Source organism: Phyllobates terribilis, unplaced genomic scaffold (assembly GCF_046119375.1).
Source record: "Phyllobates terribilis strain yellow unplaced genomic scaffold, ASM4611937v1 Scaffold_3__8_contigs__length_932513732, whole genome shotgun sequence".
Classification (NCBI taxonomy): domain Eukaryota; kingdom Metazoa; phylum Chordata; class Amphibia; order Anura; family Dendrobatidae; genus Phyllobates; species Phyllobates terribilis.
The window spans coordinates 515,736,828-515,753,882 of record NW_027362763.1 but is presented as its reverse complement, the minus strand read 5'-3'; the positions used below and the strand labels follow the sequence as shown (position 1 = coordinate 515,753,882).

Genomic DNA, 17,055 nt, shown 5'->3' with positions numbered 1-17,055 from the left:
TTCACATGTAGACTAAGCGACTCTTATGCCAACTTTTTGACCCCAGTTCTGGAAACAGTGCCTTCAGTACCAACTTCATTGCCTCAAATGATACTGACACATTTGACAAAAGAATTAATTTGACTTCTAACTTTGTAACTTCTGAACAGGCTATTGTCATCCTGATTATAGTGATTTGTAATGCTGTACATCAATTATTCTAGAACAGAAGTATTGTGTCCTGTGACAGTTATATGGTCCTATTAATCTCCTTAGGTTGAATGTGACCACTCATCATGAACTGTGTGAAATTGAAAAATTTGAGAAGCAGCCCAGTCAGTAATACTGTAAGATTATAGATTCAAAGGCTTATAAAACTATAGTTGTTTTATTACAATAAATATTTAACTAGCAAAAGTTATGCTTTTTCTATGTAACGTAAGCAGATTGTGCAGTAACAGTAATGCTATCAGTAGAGTTCCAAAATGAATAACATTAAATTATGTGAAAGGTACCATATCCAATGTCAATCTCCCAGTGGAAAGGAGAATAATCAGCAGAGCCATTGACTATCACACCTTGATGTTTTTTGAACCTATAAGAGCATTGGCTACCTGTTATTTACACCACTGAGAAAATATTGATTGGCTAACCTTGCATCCAGAAATAATGCTGTATCCCCAGTGGTTTGGTGCACACTTGTCACACCGCTCTCCAATAGTGTTGGGAGGACATACACACTGACCAGTTTCTTCATCGCAATTATTCCCAACATGAGGGCAATCACAAGCTTTATAAAAGAAAAAAAACATATCACAGAATAGCAAAGCTAATTCATAGTTGTTAAAAAAAAATATTGTATGTAACATATACATATATATAATACATACATATATATGTATATATACAGCGATATATATATATATATATATATACAGTATATATATATATATACGTAGGGGGAAAATAAATGTACAGTGGGGAAAATAAGTATTTGATACACTGCCGATTTGCAAGTTCTCCCACCTACAAAGAATGGAGAGGTCTGTAATTTTTATCGTAGGTACACTTCAACTGTGAGAGACAGAATCTAAGAATAAAAAACAGAAAATCACATTGTATGATTTTTAAATAATTAAATTGCATTTTATTGCATGAAATAAGTATTTGATCAACTAACAACCAGCAAGAATTCTGGCTCTCACTGACCTTTCAGTTTTTCTTTAAGAAGCCCTCCTACGCTGCACTCATTACCTGTATTAATTTCACCTGTTTGAACTCATTACCTGGAGAAAAGACATCTGTCCACATAATCAATCACACTCCAACCTCTTCACCATGGCCAAGACCAAAAAGCTGTCTAAAGAAACCAGGGACAAAATTGTAGACCTGCACAAGGCTGGGATGGGCTACAGGACAATAGCCAAGCAACTTGTGGTGAAGGCAACAACTGTTGCACTGTTGGTGCAATTATTAGAAAATTGAAGAAACACAAGATGACTGTCAATTTTTCTTGGTCTGGGGCTCCATGCAAGATCTCACCTCGTGGGGTAAGGATGATTCTGAGAAAGGTCAGGAATCAGACCAGAAATCCATGCGAGGACCTGGTCAATAACCTGAAGAGAGTTGGGACCACAGTCTCAAACATTACCATTAGTAACACGCTATGCTGCCATTTATTAAAATCCTGCAGGGCAAGCAAGGTCCCCCTGTTCACGCCAGCACATGTCCAGACCCAGGAGTCAAAAATAGAACTTTTTGGTATCTACTTCACTTGCCGTGTTTGGAGGAAGAGGAAGGATGAGTACAACCTTAAGAACACCTTTCCAACCATGAAGCATGGTGGGAGATACCTCATACTTTGGGGGTAATTTTCTGCAAAGGGGACAGGATGACTGAACCATATTGAAGGGAGGATGAGGTTATGTATTGCAAGATTTTGGCCAACAATCTCCTTTCCTTAGTAAGAGCATTAAAGATGGGTCATGGCTGGTTCTTCCAGCATGACAATGACCGGAAACACACAGCCATGCCAACTAAGCAGTGGCTCGGTAAGAAGCATTTCAAGGTCCTAGAGTTGCCTAGCCAGTCTCCAGACCTGAACCCAATAAAAAATATTTAAAGGGAGCTGAAACGCAATGTTGCCCTGCGACAGCCACAAAACCTAAAATATCTGGAGAAGATCTGTATGGAGGAGTGGGCCAAAATCCCTGCTGCAGTGTGTGCAAACTTGGTCAAGAACTACAGAAAATGTCTGACTTCTGTAATTGCAACCAAAGGTTTCTGTACCAAATATTAAGTCCTGTTTTTCTATTGTATCATATACTTATTTCATGCAACAAAATACTAATTAATTATGTAAAAATTATACATTGTGATTCTCTGGATTTTTTTAAGATTTTGTCTCTCATAGTTGAAGTGTACCTACGATAAAAATTACAGACCTCTCCATTGTTTGTAGGTGGGAAATTTGCGAAATCAGCATTGTATCACATACTTATTTTCCGCACTTTATATACACATAAATATATACATACGTATTGTATTCACAAGTTAAATAAGTGGCCTCCATAAGCTAAGTTATTGTGATTTTTTAAGCTTTGTTCCATTAATTTTATCAATAAATTTATACCTTATATAGTGCGGTGATCCAAATTATTATTTTCCAACAAGAAAATGTAAAATTCCTTTGTGTAAAATATTAAGTTAAACCTTGATTGATAGATAGAATAATAACCAGTTTGACCATTATACTCAGAAAGGAACCTATTAACATGTTGTAAGAGCATAAGATCACCTACAAGGTTCTGACATGACCTGCAATAGTCTTTTGTTCTAACTCCACTCACACCTAAAATTTTCATATTATTGCTTTCTGGGATGCAAAGCCAGTAAAGTGAATAATTAGAAAAGGTCAGTTTTACCCTAAATTTTAGATACTCAGAAGGTAAGTTTGTCAACCCTACCCCTATGTGGCTCAGTGTTACATCACATAGTATTTCTTTGGCAATTTAGTGACAGTAATAAAATTTATCCTTTAACCAGTTAGGAGATCTAAAAGTGAGAAAAGTGGGGTCAACAAAAATGTTTCACAGACATGGCAGATATGGGCTTTTGTACTTACGGGTACAACCGCCTTCCTGGAAATCAAAATATCCACGGTCACATCGGTCACATTTATCTCCTGTTACTCCTGGTTGACAACGACATTGACCACTCTCATCACAGTCAAATGACTTCGATCCAAAAGAATTGCAATTACAAGGGACACATCCCTGTGCGAATATAGGACCATATGTCTGTGGCTAAAATTTTGAAAAAATTGTGAAATTATTATACAATATTATAACATATTAATGAATTCAATTTGCATTTGTAAAAATCACAAATTAGGTACTTTGTGGCAATTTTCTTAAAAAATTGTTTTAGAGCATATTTAAGGGCTCCCAATGTAGACAGTATATGGGATGCAAATTCATAAATCACATTTTGCAACCATATTACGCCTTGTCTGTTGCAGGAAACAACCAGTTATGTTTACATCAAGTTTTCAGTCTCTCCTCAAAACAGCTAATTATAAGGGGTCCCATAAGGGAAGGCCTATTAACTGTTATTGCTGGGAGATGCTAAGCAATTGAGTCGTATAAAATAGGCAACATAACATGTTCAAAAACAAAAGAAATAACAAGTATAATAGCAACCAAGCAAAACATAAAAGTCAATCGAAAAAACATGCATTTGTAGACAAAATTTAGCAAGCAAGGCAATCCCTGGGAGATATTATTGTTGGTTAATCATTTTGTACAAATCAAGCCAATATTTTATATTACTTCTATATATTTAGGTATATCGGGACATCAAAATAAAAATTTGCAACATTTTTAATAAAAGCCCTTATAACAATTGTCCTTTGAGTGCTAAATAAGTACACCATGGTTGTCCTATGACCTCATGTGTTCATCTATACAAATTGTCTTTGATATGGAATAATTCTTAAAGGGGTTGTCCACTACTATTCAAAATAGCCCAATGTGTTTTTATGATGAAAAGAAGCCTCTTTCTAATTACCTCCCGCTGCTGTTGATGCCTGTGAGTGGCGCTATCACTGGCATCACGTGACCCCCGGCTGGCGCCGGCACTGACATCGGCTGATGTCATGATTCTGGATGCAGTCGGGGGTCCCTCTTCTGCATTCCACGGTGGCTGCTGGGTTGTGGGCAGGGTTACCCCCCGCGTTACACCCGGCATCAACTGCGCGGTGTCCCTATCCCATTCATTGGGAAAGCGTGCAGTGGATGCAGGGTGTGATGCGTGGGGTAACCCTGCCCACAACCCAGCAGCCACTGTGGGGACCCCAGCGCTGAGTCATACCTCACTTGAGGTGACATCAGTGGGGGGTCACGTGCTGCCAGTGATCGCGCCGCTCACAGGCAGAAACAGAAGAGGGAGGTTATTAAAAAGAAGCTTCTTTTCATCATAAAAACACATTGGGCTATTTTGAATAGTAGTGGACAACCCTTTTATGTAGTATTGAGTGGATCAGGCAAAATTCGATTTTCAGCATGTAATTTTTTTGGCATTTTATTTCTTCTTAGAGAAATGCCTATTGTAAATGGCATTGAAAAAATGTCATAACTAGAGCACATTGCCAAATACAAAAACACAAATAATGTACAGAAAAAAATGCCTTAAAGCCTATACTTGTTTACAATTTCCTATTAATTATGAGTTAATATCTGGTTGGAGTAGTTTTTGCCAAAAAACAATAGTAAAAACACAGCAAAAAAAATGTTGATATTCTGACAAAAAAGCTACATTTGAAACCACCTAGTTGTGTGTAACCTGTGCATCAGTTGGCCTTGCTTAAAGGGAATTTCCCAGTGGCCTAGTAAGGCTATGTTCCCATAATATTTGGTGAGTTTTTGATTGCATTTCTACACCTGACACTGGATTAAAATTTTGTTTGATCATTGTATTTCACTATTCTCGACACTTAATATCAATGTTAATAGATATGGTGATAGCACAGTGAAATTTTAAATAAGAAAACACATGCTCACACAGCAATCCACACATTTGTTACTTATCCACAATTAAATAAAAAAAAATACAAATAATGCGGTCACTTTAAAAAAAAAAAAACGAAAAATTCAAAAGCTGTATGGCAGATTTAAATGTCATCTTCTCCACTCCATGCATAAAGGAGTGCACAGCCAATTACCGGAGTGGCTGGTTTGTAAGCCCCCCGAGGACAGCCTCTTGATGTAGGGTAGTTCCATCTCCTACTAGGTAAAGCTTGGATATTCTGGGATTTCCACATGGGATTTTTCCTTTCATATACTTGTCTTCTAAGTTCACATCGTTTCCCAAAGTACTCAGGTTTACAAATACATCTCCCTGTAATGTCACAGCGCTGGGACATTGAGCCGCTGACGCTGCAGTTACAAGGTAGACATACCTGCTTGTCAGAATCCCACCAACAGTTTGGCTTTGAAAGCAGAAGAACAAAAGGAAAGTGTAAGAGAAACCAGAAGTATGGAAAAGAAATGAAAGGAAGAGAGATTGTTATGCAGCTGAGCTCTGACATTCATGCAACATGATGATATTACAAGATGGAACACAATGTCGTCTTGAAGAATATAACAAATGACAATATCCAATGAATATTTCATGCTTTTCCTACAGCACATCACACAGAAGATTATGCAGTAATTGTAATTAAATGATTGATGATTCTGGACAAATGTTGCTCCATCATTTATTCACTTGCAGTTACAAATCACTGCATCAGTGGAAAATAAGAAAAAGAATATGATGCATAAAACAGGCTAAACATTTTAAAAGGTTGAATTGGCAATCCCCATATCCTTTCTAAAAATATAAGTCTAATATTAGTTTTGCATGTGCATGAACTTAAATAAATTAAGGGAGTTGTCCTGGACTTTTATAGTGATGGCTTATCCCTAGGATAGATCATCAATATCTGATCAACGGGGTGCAACACCCAGCACCCCCACCGATCAGTTGTTGCTGGTGCTGGCGGCGTCCGGATGTGCTCATTTGTGGAGCTGCACAGCTCCATCAACTGTATATTGTCACGTACGGGCACTGTACATCCAACCCCTAAAGCAATCTAAAGTCTTAATCATTTTAATGAAACTGAATTTTCAGAGAAATATTTGACATCTTATAATCAAGTTCATGTGTAGCGATATACTATACTATATATACTACACATGTGGTCAAAATTGTTGGTACCCCTCGTTTAATGAAAGAAAAACCCACAATGGTCACAGAAATAACTTGAATCTGACAAAAGTAATAATAAATTAAAAATCTTTGAAAATGAACAAATGAAAGTCAGACGTTGCTTTTCAACCCTGCTTCCACAGAATTTAAAAAAAAAATTAAACTCATGAAATAGGCCTGGACAGAAATGATGGTACCCGGAAAATAATGTGACAAAAGGGACATGTTAAATCAAGTTGTATCCACTAATTAGCATCACGGGTGTCTACAATCTTGTAAAATTGATGACAAATCAAAGAGACGGAAAACAAGAATGGTAACAAAAGAGCCAAAGATAACTTCTAAAGAGATTAAAGGTGAACTTCAAGCTCAAGGAACATCAGTGTCAGATCGCACCATCCGTCGTTGTTTGATTTAAAGTGGACTTCATGGGAGACGACCAAGGAGAACACCAATGTTGAAAAAAAATCAGAAAAATGCCAGGCTGGAATTTGCCAAACTACATGTTGACCAGCCACAAAGCTTCTGGGAGAATGTCCTATGAGACAAAAATTGAAGTTTTTGGCAAGGCACATTAGCTCTATGTTCACAGACAGAAAAATGAAGCATATCAAGAAAAGAACACTGTCCTTACTATGAAACATGGAGGAGGCTCTGTTATGTTCTGGGGCTGCTTTGCTGCATCTGGCAAAGGGTGTCTTGAATCTGTGCAGGGTACAATGAAATCTCAAGACTATCAAGGGATTCTAGAGAGAAATGTGCTGCTCAGTGTCAGAAAGCTTGGTCTCAGTCGCAGGTCAAGAGTCTTGCAACAGGATAATGACCCAAAACACACAGCTAAAAACACCCAAGAGTGAATAAGAGGAAAACATTGGACTATTCTGAAGTGGCCTTCTATGAGTTCTGGCTAGTGTTGAGCCACCCCAGTAGTGTTCGGGTTCGGTTCAGTTCGTCGAACACCGGGATGTTCGTGGAACTGTTCGTCGAACACCTCAGAACACCGTCGAACACAGTCGAACACCGTTAAAACCAATGGCAGGCAAACAAAAACACATAGAAACACATAGAAAACACCTTCAAAGGTGTCCAAAAGCTGACAAACTGCTCAGAAGACACTCTCTTTAAAAAAGCCGGCCGGCAATTCAGCAGCGGCAGACACCGGTACCCGACAATTTAGACAAGAAGGAATAGAGCATCACACAAAGATTAGATAGATAGAAACATGTCAGTCACATATATAAGAAGTACAGTGACAGTGTTGGTTACTGTACTTGTCATTTAGTGTTAAAGGATTTATTAAAAAAAATATTAGTGTTTTCATGCACCGTCTCTTTAAAAATGCCGGCCGGCAATTCAGCATCGGTACCCGACAGTTTATAACAGAAAGAATAGAGCATCACACATAGATTAGATAGATAAAAACATGTCAGTCACATATATATGAAGTACAGTGATAGTGTTGATTACTGTACTTGTCATTTAGTGTTAAAATAAAGGATTTATTAAAAAAAAAATTGGCGTGGGGTTCCCCATAATTTTAGTCTCTAGCGGATGTTAAGCAGACTGCTGGGGCAGATGTTTGAAGCCTGGGAAGGGGCTAATACCCACGGAGCTTCCCAGGCTACTAATATCAGCCCCCAGCTGAATGCCATCCTTCATTGGACATGAGCTCACCTCATGCACGTCACTGACAGCGTGGGAAAATTCTCCTGCGCATGCGGTGAGTGCAGGAGAATTTTCCCACGCTGTCAGTGACATGCATGAGGTGAGCCGAGTTCATTGGACATGACCTCGGCTCATCTTTATGCTGTCACAGCGAGACACTGAGGAGCGCAAGCATGCCTGCGCTTCTCAGTCTCTGTGGCATGGCAAGCTGGATGGCAGCGTTCTGCTGCGGTCCAGCCTGTTATGTGAATGTAGCAGAGCTGAAGCTGTCGTGGGAACCATGGAAAGGTAAGGATGATGTTGCTTTATTAATTTACTTTTATTGCAGGAGATCGTTGGCTTCAGCTGGAATGGGCGTGATGGTAAGTATGGTTTAATTTAGAACAATAAAGAATTGTGTCTTTATTTCAATTAAAGGACTTTATTCTGGGTGTTTGTGTTTTTTTTTTAACTTTGACTATGGGGTTAGTAATGGGGGTGTCTTATAGACGCCTCTCCATTACTAACCTGGGCTTGATGTCAGCTGGCATTATCAGCTGACATCAACCCCAGCCCTATTACCCCACTGCCACCGCTACAGGGCAGTGGGAAGAGCGAGGCTAAGTGCCAGAATTGGCGCATCCTATGGATGCGCCATTTCTGGGGCGGCTGACGGCTGGTGTTTCTAGCCTGGGAGGGGGCCAATATTTATGGCACCCTTCCTGTGCTATTAATATCAGCCCCCAGCTGTCTGCCTAGCCTTTGCTAGCTATTAAAATAGAGGGGACCCCAAGTCATTTTTTTTGGGGTTCCCCATTTTAATAGCTAGTAAAGGCTAGGTATTCAGCTGGGGGCTGATATTAGTAGCCTGGGAAGCTCCGTGGGTATTACCCCTTTCCCAGGCTTCAAACATCTGCCCCAGCCATCTGCTTAACCTCCACTAGAGACTAAAATTACGGGGAACCCCACGCCAATTTTTTTTTTAATAAATCCTTTATTTTAACACTAAATGACAAGTACAGTAATCAACACTATCACTGTACTTCTTATATATGTGATTGACATGTCTCTATCTATCTAATCTATGTGTGATGCTCTATTCTTTCTGTTATAAATTGTCGGGTACCGATGCTGAATTGCCGGCCGGCTTTTTTAAAGAGACGGTGCATGAAAACACTAATATTTATTTTAATAAATCCTTTACACTAAATGACAAGTACAGTAAGCAACACTATCACCGTACTTATTATATATTTGACTGACATGTTTCTATCTATCTAATCTATGTGTGATGCTCTAAATTGTCGGGTACCGCTGCTGAATTGCCGGCCGGCTTTTTTAAAGAAACGGTGCATGAAAACACTAATATTTTTTTAAATAAATCCTTTAACACTAAATGACAAGTACAGTAACCAACACTGTCACTGTACTTCATATATATGTGACTGACATGTTTCTGTCTATCTAATCTATGTGTGATACTCTCTTCTTTCGGTTCTAAATTGTCGGGTACCGGTGTATGCCGCTGCTGAATTGCCGGCTTTTCATGTTTCACTGTAAGCACTGTTCCCATCAATTTGGGCAACCACTGTAATGCCACAACCACCATGGCTGTGGCATTACAGTGAGTGGCAGACAATCCCTGCATGATTGGTGCTCTAAATAGCGCCAGACATGCAGGACACGCTTTTGGTGCACGAAAAGTTATCGAACATAACCTCGAACAGCCGAATTTTTTGCAAATCGTTCGCGTTCGTCGAACAACTCGAACACCGCCCAAAACAGCTCGAATTTGAGATTGGCGAACAGTTCGAGTCGATCAACGCTCATGTCTAGTTCTTACCTAAATCCTATTGAGCACCTTTGGAAAGAGCTGAAACATGCCATCTGGAAAAGGCAACCTTCAAACACGAGACAACTGGAGAAGTTTGCTCATGAGGAGTGGGCAAAAATACCTGTCTAGAGGTGCAGAAGTCTCATTGACAGTTACAGGAATTGTTTGATTGCAGTGATTGCCTCAAAAGGTTGTTCAACAAAATATTATCAAGAGTACCATCATTTCTGTCCAGGCCTATTTCATGAGCTTAATTTTTTTTTAAAATTCTGTGCAAGCAGGGTTGAAAAGCAATGTCTGACTTTCATTTGTTCATTTTCAATGATTTTTAATTTATTATTACTTTTGTCAGATTCAAGTTATTTCTGTGACCATTGTGGGTTTTTCTTTCATTAAACGAGGGGTACCAACAATTTTGACCATGTGTGTATATATACCGTATTTTTCCGACCATAAGACTCACTTTTTTCCTCAAAAATTTTGGAGGAAAATGGAGGGTGCGTATTATAGTCCGAATGTTGGGGGTGTGTGTATATTTATGTGTGGGGGGAGTGGTATCAGTGGAGGAGTGGGGCACAGGAGGCAGCATCCGCCCGCTGCAGCCTACACTGTCCCCACTGCTAAAGAAAATAAATATTTACTGCTCCCCACGCCCATGGGGCGTGGGGAGCACTGAATATTCATGCTCCTTAATAGCGGTATACAGTGTAGCCTCGCTGCGGCTGCTGCTGCCGGCTATCTCCTGTGCCCGCTGTTAAAGGGCATGAATATTCAACCTCTCTCCATGCCCATGGGCGTTGGGAGGGGGTGAATATTCATGACCTTTAATGAGCGGGCACAGGAGATAGCCGGCAGCACCAGCAGCCGCAGTGCGGCTCTGCTGTGTGCCTGCTATGAAGGAGAGTGAAGTCACTGCTCCCCGCGCACACAGACCCGGCGTGGGGAGCAGTGGCTACCGGCAGCTGATCTCTCCTTGTGAGCCGCGCATGGCAGTGACATCATGCGCGGCTCACATGGAGAGATCAGTGCAGGCAGACCGGACGCAGCCCTGGAGGAGAGAAGAAAGGTGAGTAGGAGTGTTTATTTTTTTTAAAGTGCAGCCTGATGGGGATTAGAGGGACTATGCATACTAGGACAGGGATTAGGGGTGCCATGCATACCAGGACAGGGATTAGGGGTGCCATGCATACCAGGACAGGGATAAGGGGTGCCATGCATACCAGGACAGGGATTAGGGGTGCCATACATACCAGGACAGGGATTAGGGGTGCCATGCATACCAGGACAGGGATTAGGGGTGCCATTCATACCATGACAGGGATAAGGGGTGCCATGCATACCAGGATAGGGATGATGGGTGCCATGCATACCAGGACAGGGATTAGGGGTGCCATGCATAACATGACAGGGATAAGGGGTGCCATGCATACCAGGATAGGGATGATGGGTGCCATGCATACCAGGACAGGGATTAGGGGTGCCATGCATACCAGGACAGGGATGAGGGGTGCCATGCAAATCAGGATAGGTATGAGGGGTGCCATGCATACCAGGATAAGGATGAGGGGTGCCATGCATGCCAGGATGGAGGGATGCCAGACATACCAGGATGGGGATGGGGACCACATATAAAAGTAAGGGGGGTGGCATATATACCAGGATAGGGGATATTGTCAGAATTCGGGGACATTACCCCTATACCTGTGTCAGCAGAAGACCCCCCCCCCCCTTAAAGTGCATCATGACCACATTTTTTGCTTTAATTTTCCTCCTCTAAAACCTAGGTGCGTCTTATGGTCCGGTGCGTCTTATAGTCCGAAAAATATGGTAATTGAAAGTTTAACACCTGTTCTGCGTTTTAGAGACACTCTTTGTTTTGGTATGCAAATTCTGAAATACTAATCAAAAATACTGATGTGTGAAGAAAGCCTCTGGTCCCTTTTACTTTTATGCAAAAATCATTTCAGCATAGGAAAAATTAGGATATCAGCTCATCTGCTGCACAACAATGGATACTGTAAATACAATCCTGGAGTATTGTAAAAGGTGTAGATATGCAAAGTATTTACAAACATATTTATTTAAATAGATTTTTTTAAATTGGGGAAAATGGACAACCCAGTGGGGAGATGGAAATTATACATTATAGGTGTTCTTCTGTCCAGAAATAAAGCTTTAGTATATTTTTTCCTGGAATTCAAACCTTCTTTATGGGTGGGATGTTGCTATTGTCAATTTGCTCTATTTCTTCCCCCTTTATATTTTTTGGCCCCAAAATCACCTATTTTAAAACCTGTTGTCCTTCTTAACCATATATTATCTAAAATTTCCTCCACCAACCAATTCCTTTCTCTGCGCAAATTGTACTTCTTCAACTCCACTGTGTAAGATTCTCCTTAGATGTTATCAAGAGATGAAACTCCTGCCATTATTCCTCTCTATTTATTTTAGAAAACAAAATGCATAAAATGTCAGTGTTTTAAGTTTCAAATTTGCCAAAATGGAAACATTTTTATGTTCTTTTCTTTTCTCTTTTAGGAATATAGAACAGTATAGTTTGCGAAACTGTCATTTGCATTGCGGGAGATACTTTGTGTAATTCTTCTGTCATGATGGTAGACCAGGATATTTAACAAAGCAAATGCCAACGGCTTATATTTAAATGTTAAGTGCTCTGCAGCGTCTTCTAAAGAATACTTTACTGAATTATAATCTGAAAGTTTTACTGGCAATATTGTAAAATATTTCTGTTGTATAAAGAAAATTCCGTTCTTTCTTTTCATTATAAGCTTTTGCAATAATAATATAAAACTGCATGCTGCATTTAAATGCTTGTTGAATTTTTCCCTTAAAGGGAACCGCTCAGCAGGTTTATGTTATGTAATCTGAAGACAGCATGCTGTAGGGGTTAAAACACAGATTTCATGGATGCCTCTCTTATCAAGCTCTGTGGTTTTATTTGCTTGCAATTATTGTATTGCTTTAGCACCAGGAGCTTTCCATTGCTGAAAACAGCAGCATGTGCCTCCTCGTCTGGCAATGCCACGTCCTGTGATGAGCACCTCATTGTCTATGGACTTTGTACACCTAGAGCCTGGTGTGGGCGGGGTTTGGTTTCTCAGCTCTGCTGTATTGCTAAATCTAAAAGCTCTGATTGTGACAGAACACCTGCACCAATTAATCTAACTGATACATTATTGGATTCAGCAACTCTTTGCCTACATCAGACTGCTATCAGATGAGGTAGAAAAAATCTGCTGAGAGGTTCCCTTTAAATGTTTATAACCACTCTTATTAATCCTTGGTGTATCTCCACACGCGTACATAGGTCATTAAAACTCTGTTTTCCAGTGAATAAATTGAAGGAAGCACTTCAATACCTTACACTAGAACTGTGCGCCAAGGCATAGTATTCTTGAATTAATAAAAGCATACTTTAGTTGAAAAGGCCCTGGCTTAAGATGATGAATAGACTCTTCAAACGCTTTTAGCACAAGTGAATGGCAAAGCAAATCAACAGAAAATCAACAGGATTTGTATGACAGCTTCTACCTTATATTAATCTGTGGAAGTAAAATGTTAGAAATGAAAGCATGCAGTTTATGCCAGGGGAAGTTGAAGTGCCTCTGAAATGTATTATGATAAGAAAACCATTTTGGCACCATAGTAAAGCAAAAATCAATGCATAAATCATATGTTCTGAGGCAGATTTGGATCAAAATACAGAAAAGATATTTCTGAGACCGAGACTGACGGGTTTTAGACTATCATTGACTACAAGTTCTGCTTCTCCCTACATAATTTATGAAAATTGCAGCTTCTCCTTTACAAATAAAAGCTTAATAATGTTTATTATTGAGCTAATATACAGCAGACTGTATAAAGTGGTTGTCGGATCACAGACAATCCCTTTCGTAATTCAGATCACATTTAGTTCGTCCAGCACAGGGTTGCCAACTTGACTTTTTATTTTTTCTGGTTAGCTTATCAAAAAATCATGGACAGACAATATTTTTTTTTACATATACATACATGGTATGTCAGCACACTGTTACTAATGAATACATGAACTCCAATATTGCTGCTCACGTTGAAAACGTATAATGTACTTAGTTAGCGTTTTTTTTATCAAATAGCTCAAAAGCCATCCAGACACATTAAAATGATCTTTTAATATGGATGGTCCCTAACCACTAAATGTCCTACCTTTCTTTGTGCCAAAACAGCAGCTTGTGAATGGGGAGTGAAAAAGATATCAGGCATAGCTTGCAATTAAACCTTGTGTGGGAAAGATGAGTGGACAAGGGTGCTGAGTACAAAAGGGGTCGCACCCCTTAATATATTCTACACAAAAAGAAAAAATAGGGCCTGCACACCTTTGGTATTAAATTAATGCACAGATGCACAAATGCACAATGTGGCCAATTTACAAACATATACATAGATGATGCGTCAGGACACTGCAACTAATGACTACATGAACTCCAATATTGATGAAAACATTAAAAGAGCACAAAAGCCATCCAACCACGTAAAGGTGACCTTTTAATATGGATGATCCCTATCACTAATGTCCTACTATGTACAAAAAAGCGATATTTGTGCACCTATGAAATAATTTAATACTAAAGGTGTGCGGGTCCTATTTTTTATTTTTTGTCTAGTACATATCACGCGGTGTGACCCCTCCAGGGCCCAGCCCCTTAATCCACCCATCATTCCCACATAATGCTTTAATTGTGAGCTATGCCTGGTTTCCTTTTCACTCCCAATTCACATGAGGCTGTTTTGACACATAGAGAGGTAAGACATTAGTGATAGAGACCATCCATATTAAAAGGTCACCTTGACGTTCTTGGATGGCTTTTGCGCTCTTTGATAAAAAAACGCTAACTAAGTACCTTATGTTTTTAACGTTTTGCCACAGTATTGGAGTTCATATATTCATTAGTCACATTGTGCTGATGCATTGTGTATGTATTTGTTAGTATTTTGTCCACATAGCATATTTGTGCACCTGTGCATTAATTTTAATAATAAAAGGTGTGCGGGCCCTATTTTTTCTTTTTTGTGTAATATTTTTAAAGGACATATTGTAAAATCATAGTAATTCACCATTACTAATTCTGATATGAAGACATCAGCTGTAATCACTGTAAACTCTAACATTATGATAATTGCTGTCAAAATAATTTGCATAAGTTTAAAAAAATCATGGATACCTTAAAAAAAATTTACAGACAGGGCAAAAAAGTGACCAATTTTTATGGACTATCCTAGGATAGAATTTCTGAACGTTGGCAACCCTGTTCCAGTATACTACAGCCACCACAGATTTTGCTGATTAAGCTGCAGCCAGACAGGCATTTGAAGCATCACATGGTGTGCTTAAAGTAAACCTGACAGCTGATACATGCTGCTCAATGAACAACCAGCATGTATCAGACACTGGATGCATCATTTCAACCTTTTATGTTTGGCTCTGAAAAGCTGCGGGTGTTTCAGAGAAAAACATACTTCAAAAACTAACCAGGTCCCCAACAGTTTCGCTTCACCTGCTGCCAATGCTACACAGGTCGCTTCTTATACAGGTGCATCTCACTAAATTAGAATATCATCAAAAAGTTAATTTATTTCAGTTCTTCAATACAAAAAGAGAAACTCATATATTATATAGAGTCATTACAAACAGAGTGATCTATTTCAAGTGTTTATTTCTGTTAATGTAGATGATTATGGTCTACAGCCAATGAAAACACAAAAGTCATTATCTCAGTAAATTAGAATATTTTATAACAACAGTTTGAAAAGTGTTTTTAAAATCAAAATGTTGGCCTACTGAAATGTATGTTCAGTAAATACACTCAATAATTGGTCGGGGCTCCTTTTGCATCAATTACTGCATCAATGCAGCGTGGCATGGAGGCGATCAGACTGTGGCACTGCTGAGGTGTTATGTAAGCCCAGGTTGCCTTCAGCTCGTCTTCATTGATGGGTCTGGTGTCTCTCATCTAACTCTTGACAATACCCCATAGATCCTCTATGGGGTTAAGGTCAGGCAAGTTTTCTGGCCAATCAAGCACAGTGATACTGTTGTTTTTATACCAGGTATTGGTAATTTTGTCAGTGTGGACAGGTGCCAAGTCCTGCTGAAGAATTAAATTTCTATCTCCAAAAAGCTTGTCAGCAAAGGGAAGCATGAAGTGCTCTAAAATTTCCTGGTAGACGGCTGTGCTGACTTTGGTCTTGATAAAACACAGTGGACATACACCAGCAGATGACATGGCTCCCCAAATCATCACTGATTGTGGAAACTTCACACTAGACCTCAAGCAACTTGGATTGTGGCCTCTCCACTCTTCCTCCAGACTCTGCGACCTTGATTTCCAAATGAAAATTGGAACTATTGGACCTTGTGGAGTGAACTGCCTTCTGGACATCTGTCAAGTCAGCAGTCTTCCCCATGAATGTGGAGCCTAGTGAAACAGACTAAGGGAACTTTTTAAATGCTTAGGAAGCCTTTGCAGGTGTTTTTCGTTAATTAGTTTAATTTACTGAGATAAGGACTTATATGTTTTCATTGGCTGTAAGCCATAGTCATCAACATTAACAGAAATAAACACTTGAAATAGATCACTCTGTAATGACTCTCTATAGTATATGAGTTTCACTTTTTGCATTGAGGAACTGAAATAGATTAACTTTTTGATGATATTCTAATTTAGTCCTGTCACTCTAGGAGAGTGGGTGGGGACCTGCTTATCCACCTAGTCACCCTGGATCCCTGGCTGACTAATATCAAATGTAATGATGTGCCTGTTGCACACCTATAATTTGATTTGGGAGATGACAGTTCAGTTAGTTTATCAATTAGAACATAGAGGAAAGTTGAAATACATGTTACCACAGCAGATAGAGATGACATTGACTCTAGCTGATCATGTCATGCTGTACTGTTGCAAACATGGGATTTATAGCAGAGCATGGATTAATAAAATTTAGGAATCCAGATGGAGGCTGAAGACAAGACAACAGGAGGTGGAAACACATGGAAGTAAGTACACTATATATGAAAAAAGTGCAGATTGTGACAGATAAGTGGTGCGATTATAAAAAAAAACTGGATGAACGTCATTAATTTAATTTTTTTTTATATAATAACAGTGAATATTATGTTTTTTATACTGTATATACAGTCTCAGGACCAGTGTAATGGAGATATATCCAGAAACTTACCAAGCACTCATCACACTGTCGGCCTTTCACATTACTTCTGCACTCACACTGTCCATTCTGTAGGTTGCAAACAGTAGATACAGATCCATTGATGTTACAGTTGCATGCTGTAA

At 39.3% G+C, this 17,055-nt stretch overlaps 1 protein-coding gene across 6 annotated transcripts in view; it reads right to left on the bottom strand.

The window, feature by feature from the left end:
* LAMA2 (laminin subunit alpha 2) overlaps positions 1-17,055 on the bottom strand; it is a 1,447,346-nt gene that overhangs the window by 634,772 nt on the left and 795,519 nt on the right. For 4 of the 6 annotated variants that reach the window (XM_073676060.1, XM_073676058.1, XM_073676059.1 and 1 more), the window contains exons 20-23: positions 16,943-17,049; positions 5,201-5,467; positions 3,104-3,284; positions 633-769 (exon numbers count right to left, since the gene is read on the bottom strand). In XM_073676060.1, the coding sequence (XP_073532161.1) occupies positions 633-769; positions 3,104-3,284; positions 5,201-5,467; positions 16,943-17,049 (692 nt within the window). The remainder of the gene's footprint in view (positions 1-632; positions 770-3,103; positions 3,285-5,200; positions 5,468-16,942; positions 17,050-17,055) is intronic. The other 2 variants (XM_073676062.1, XM_073676063.1) reach the window with 1 other exon arrangement.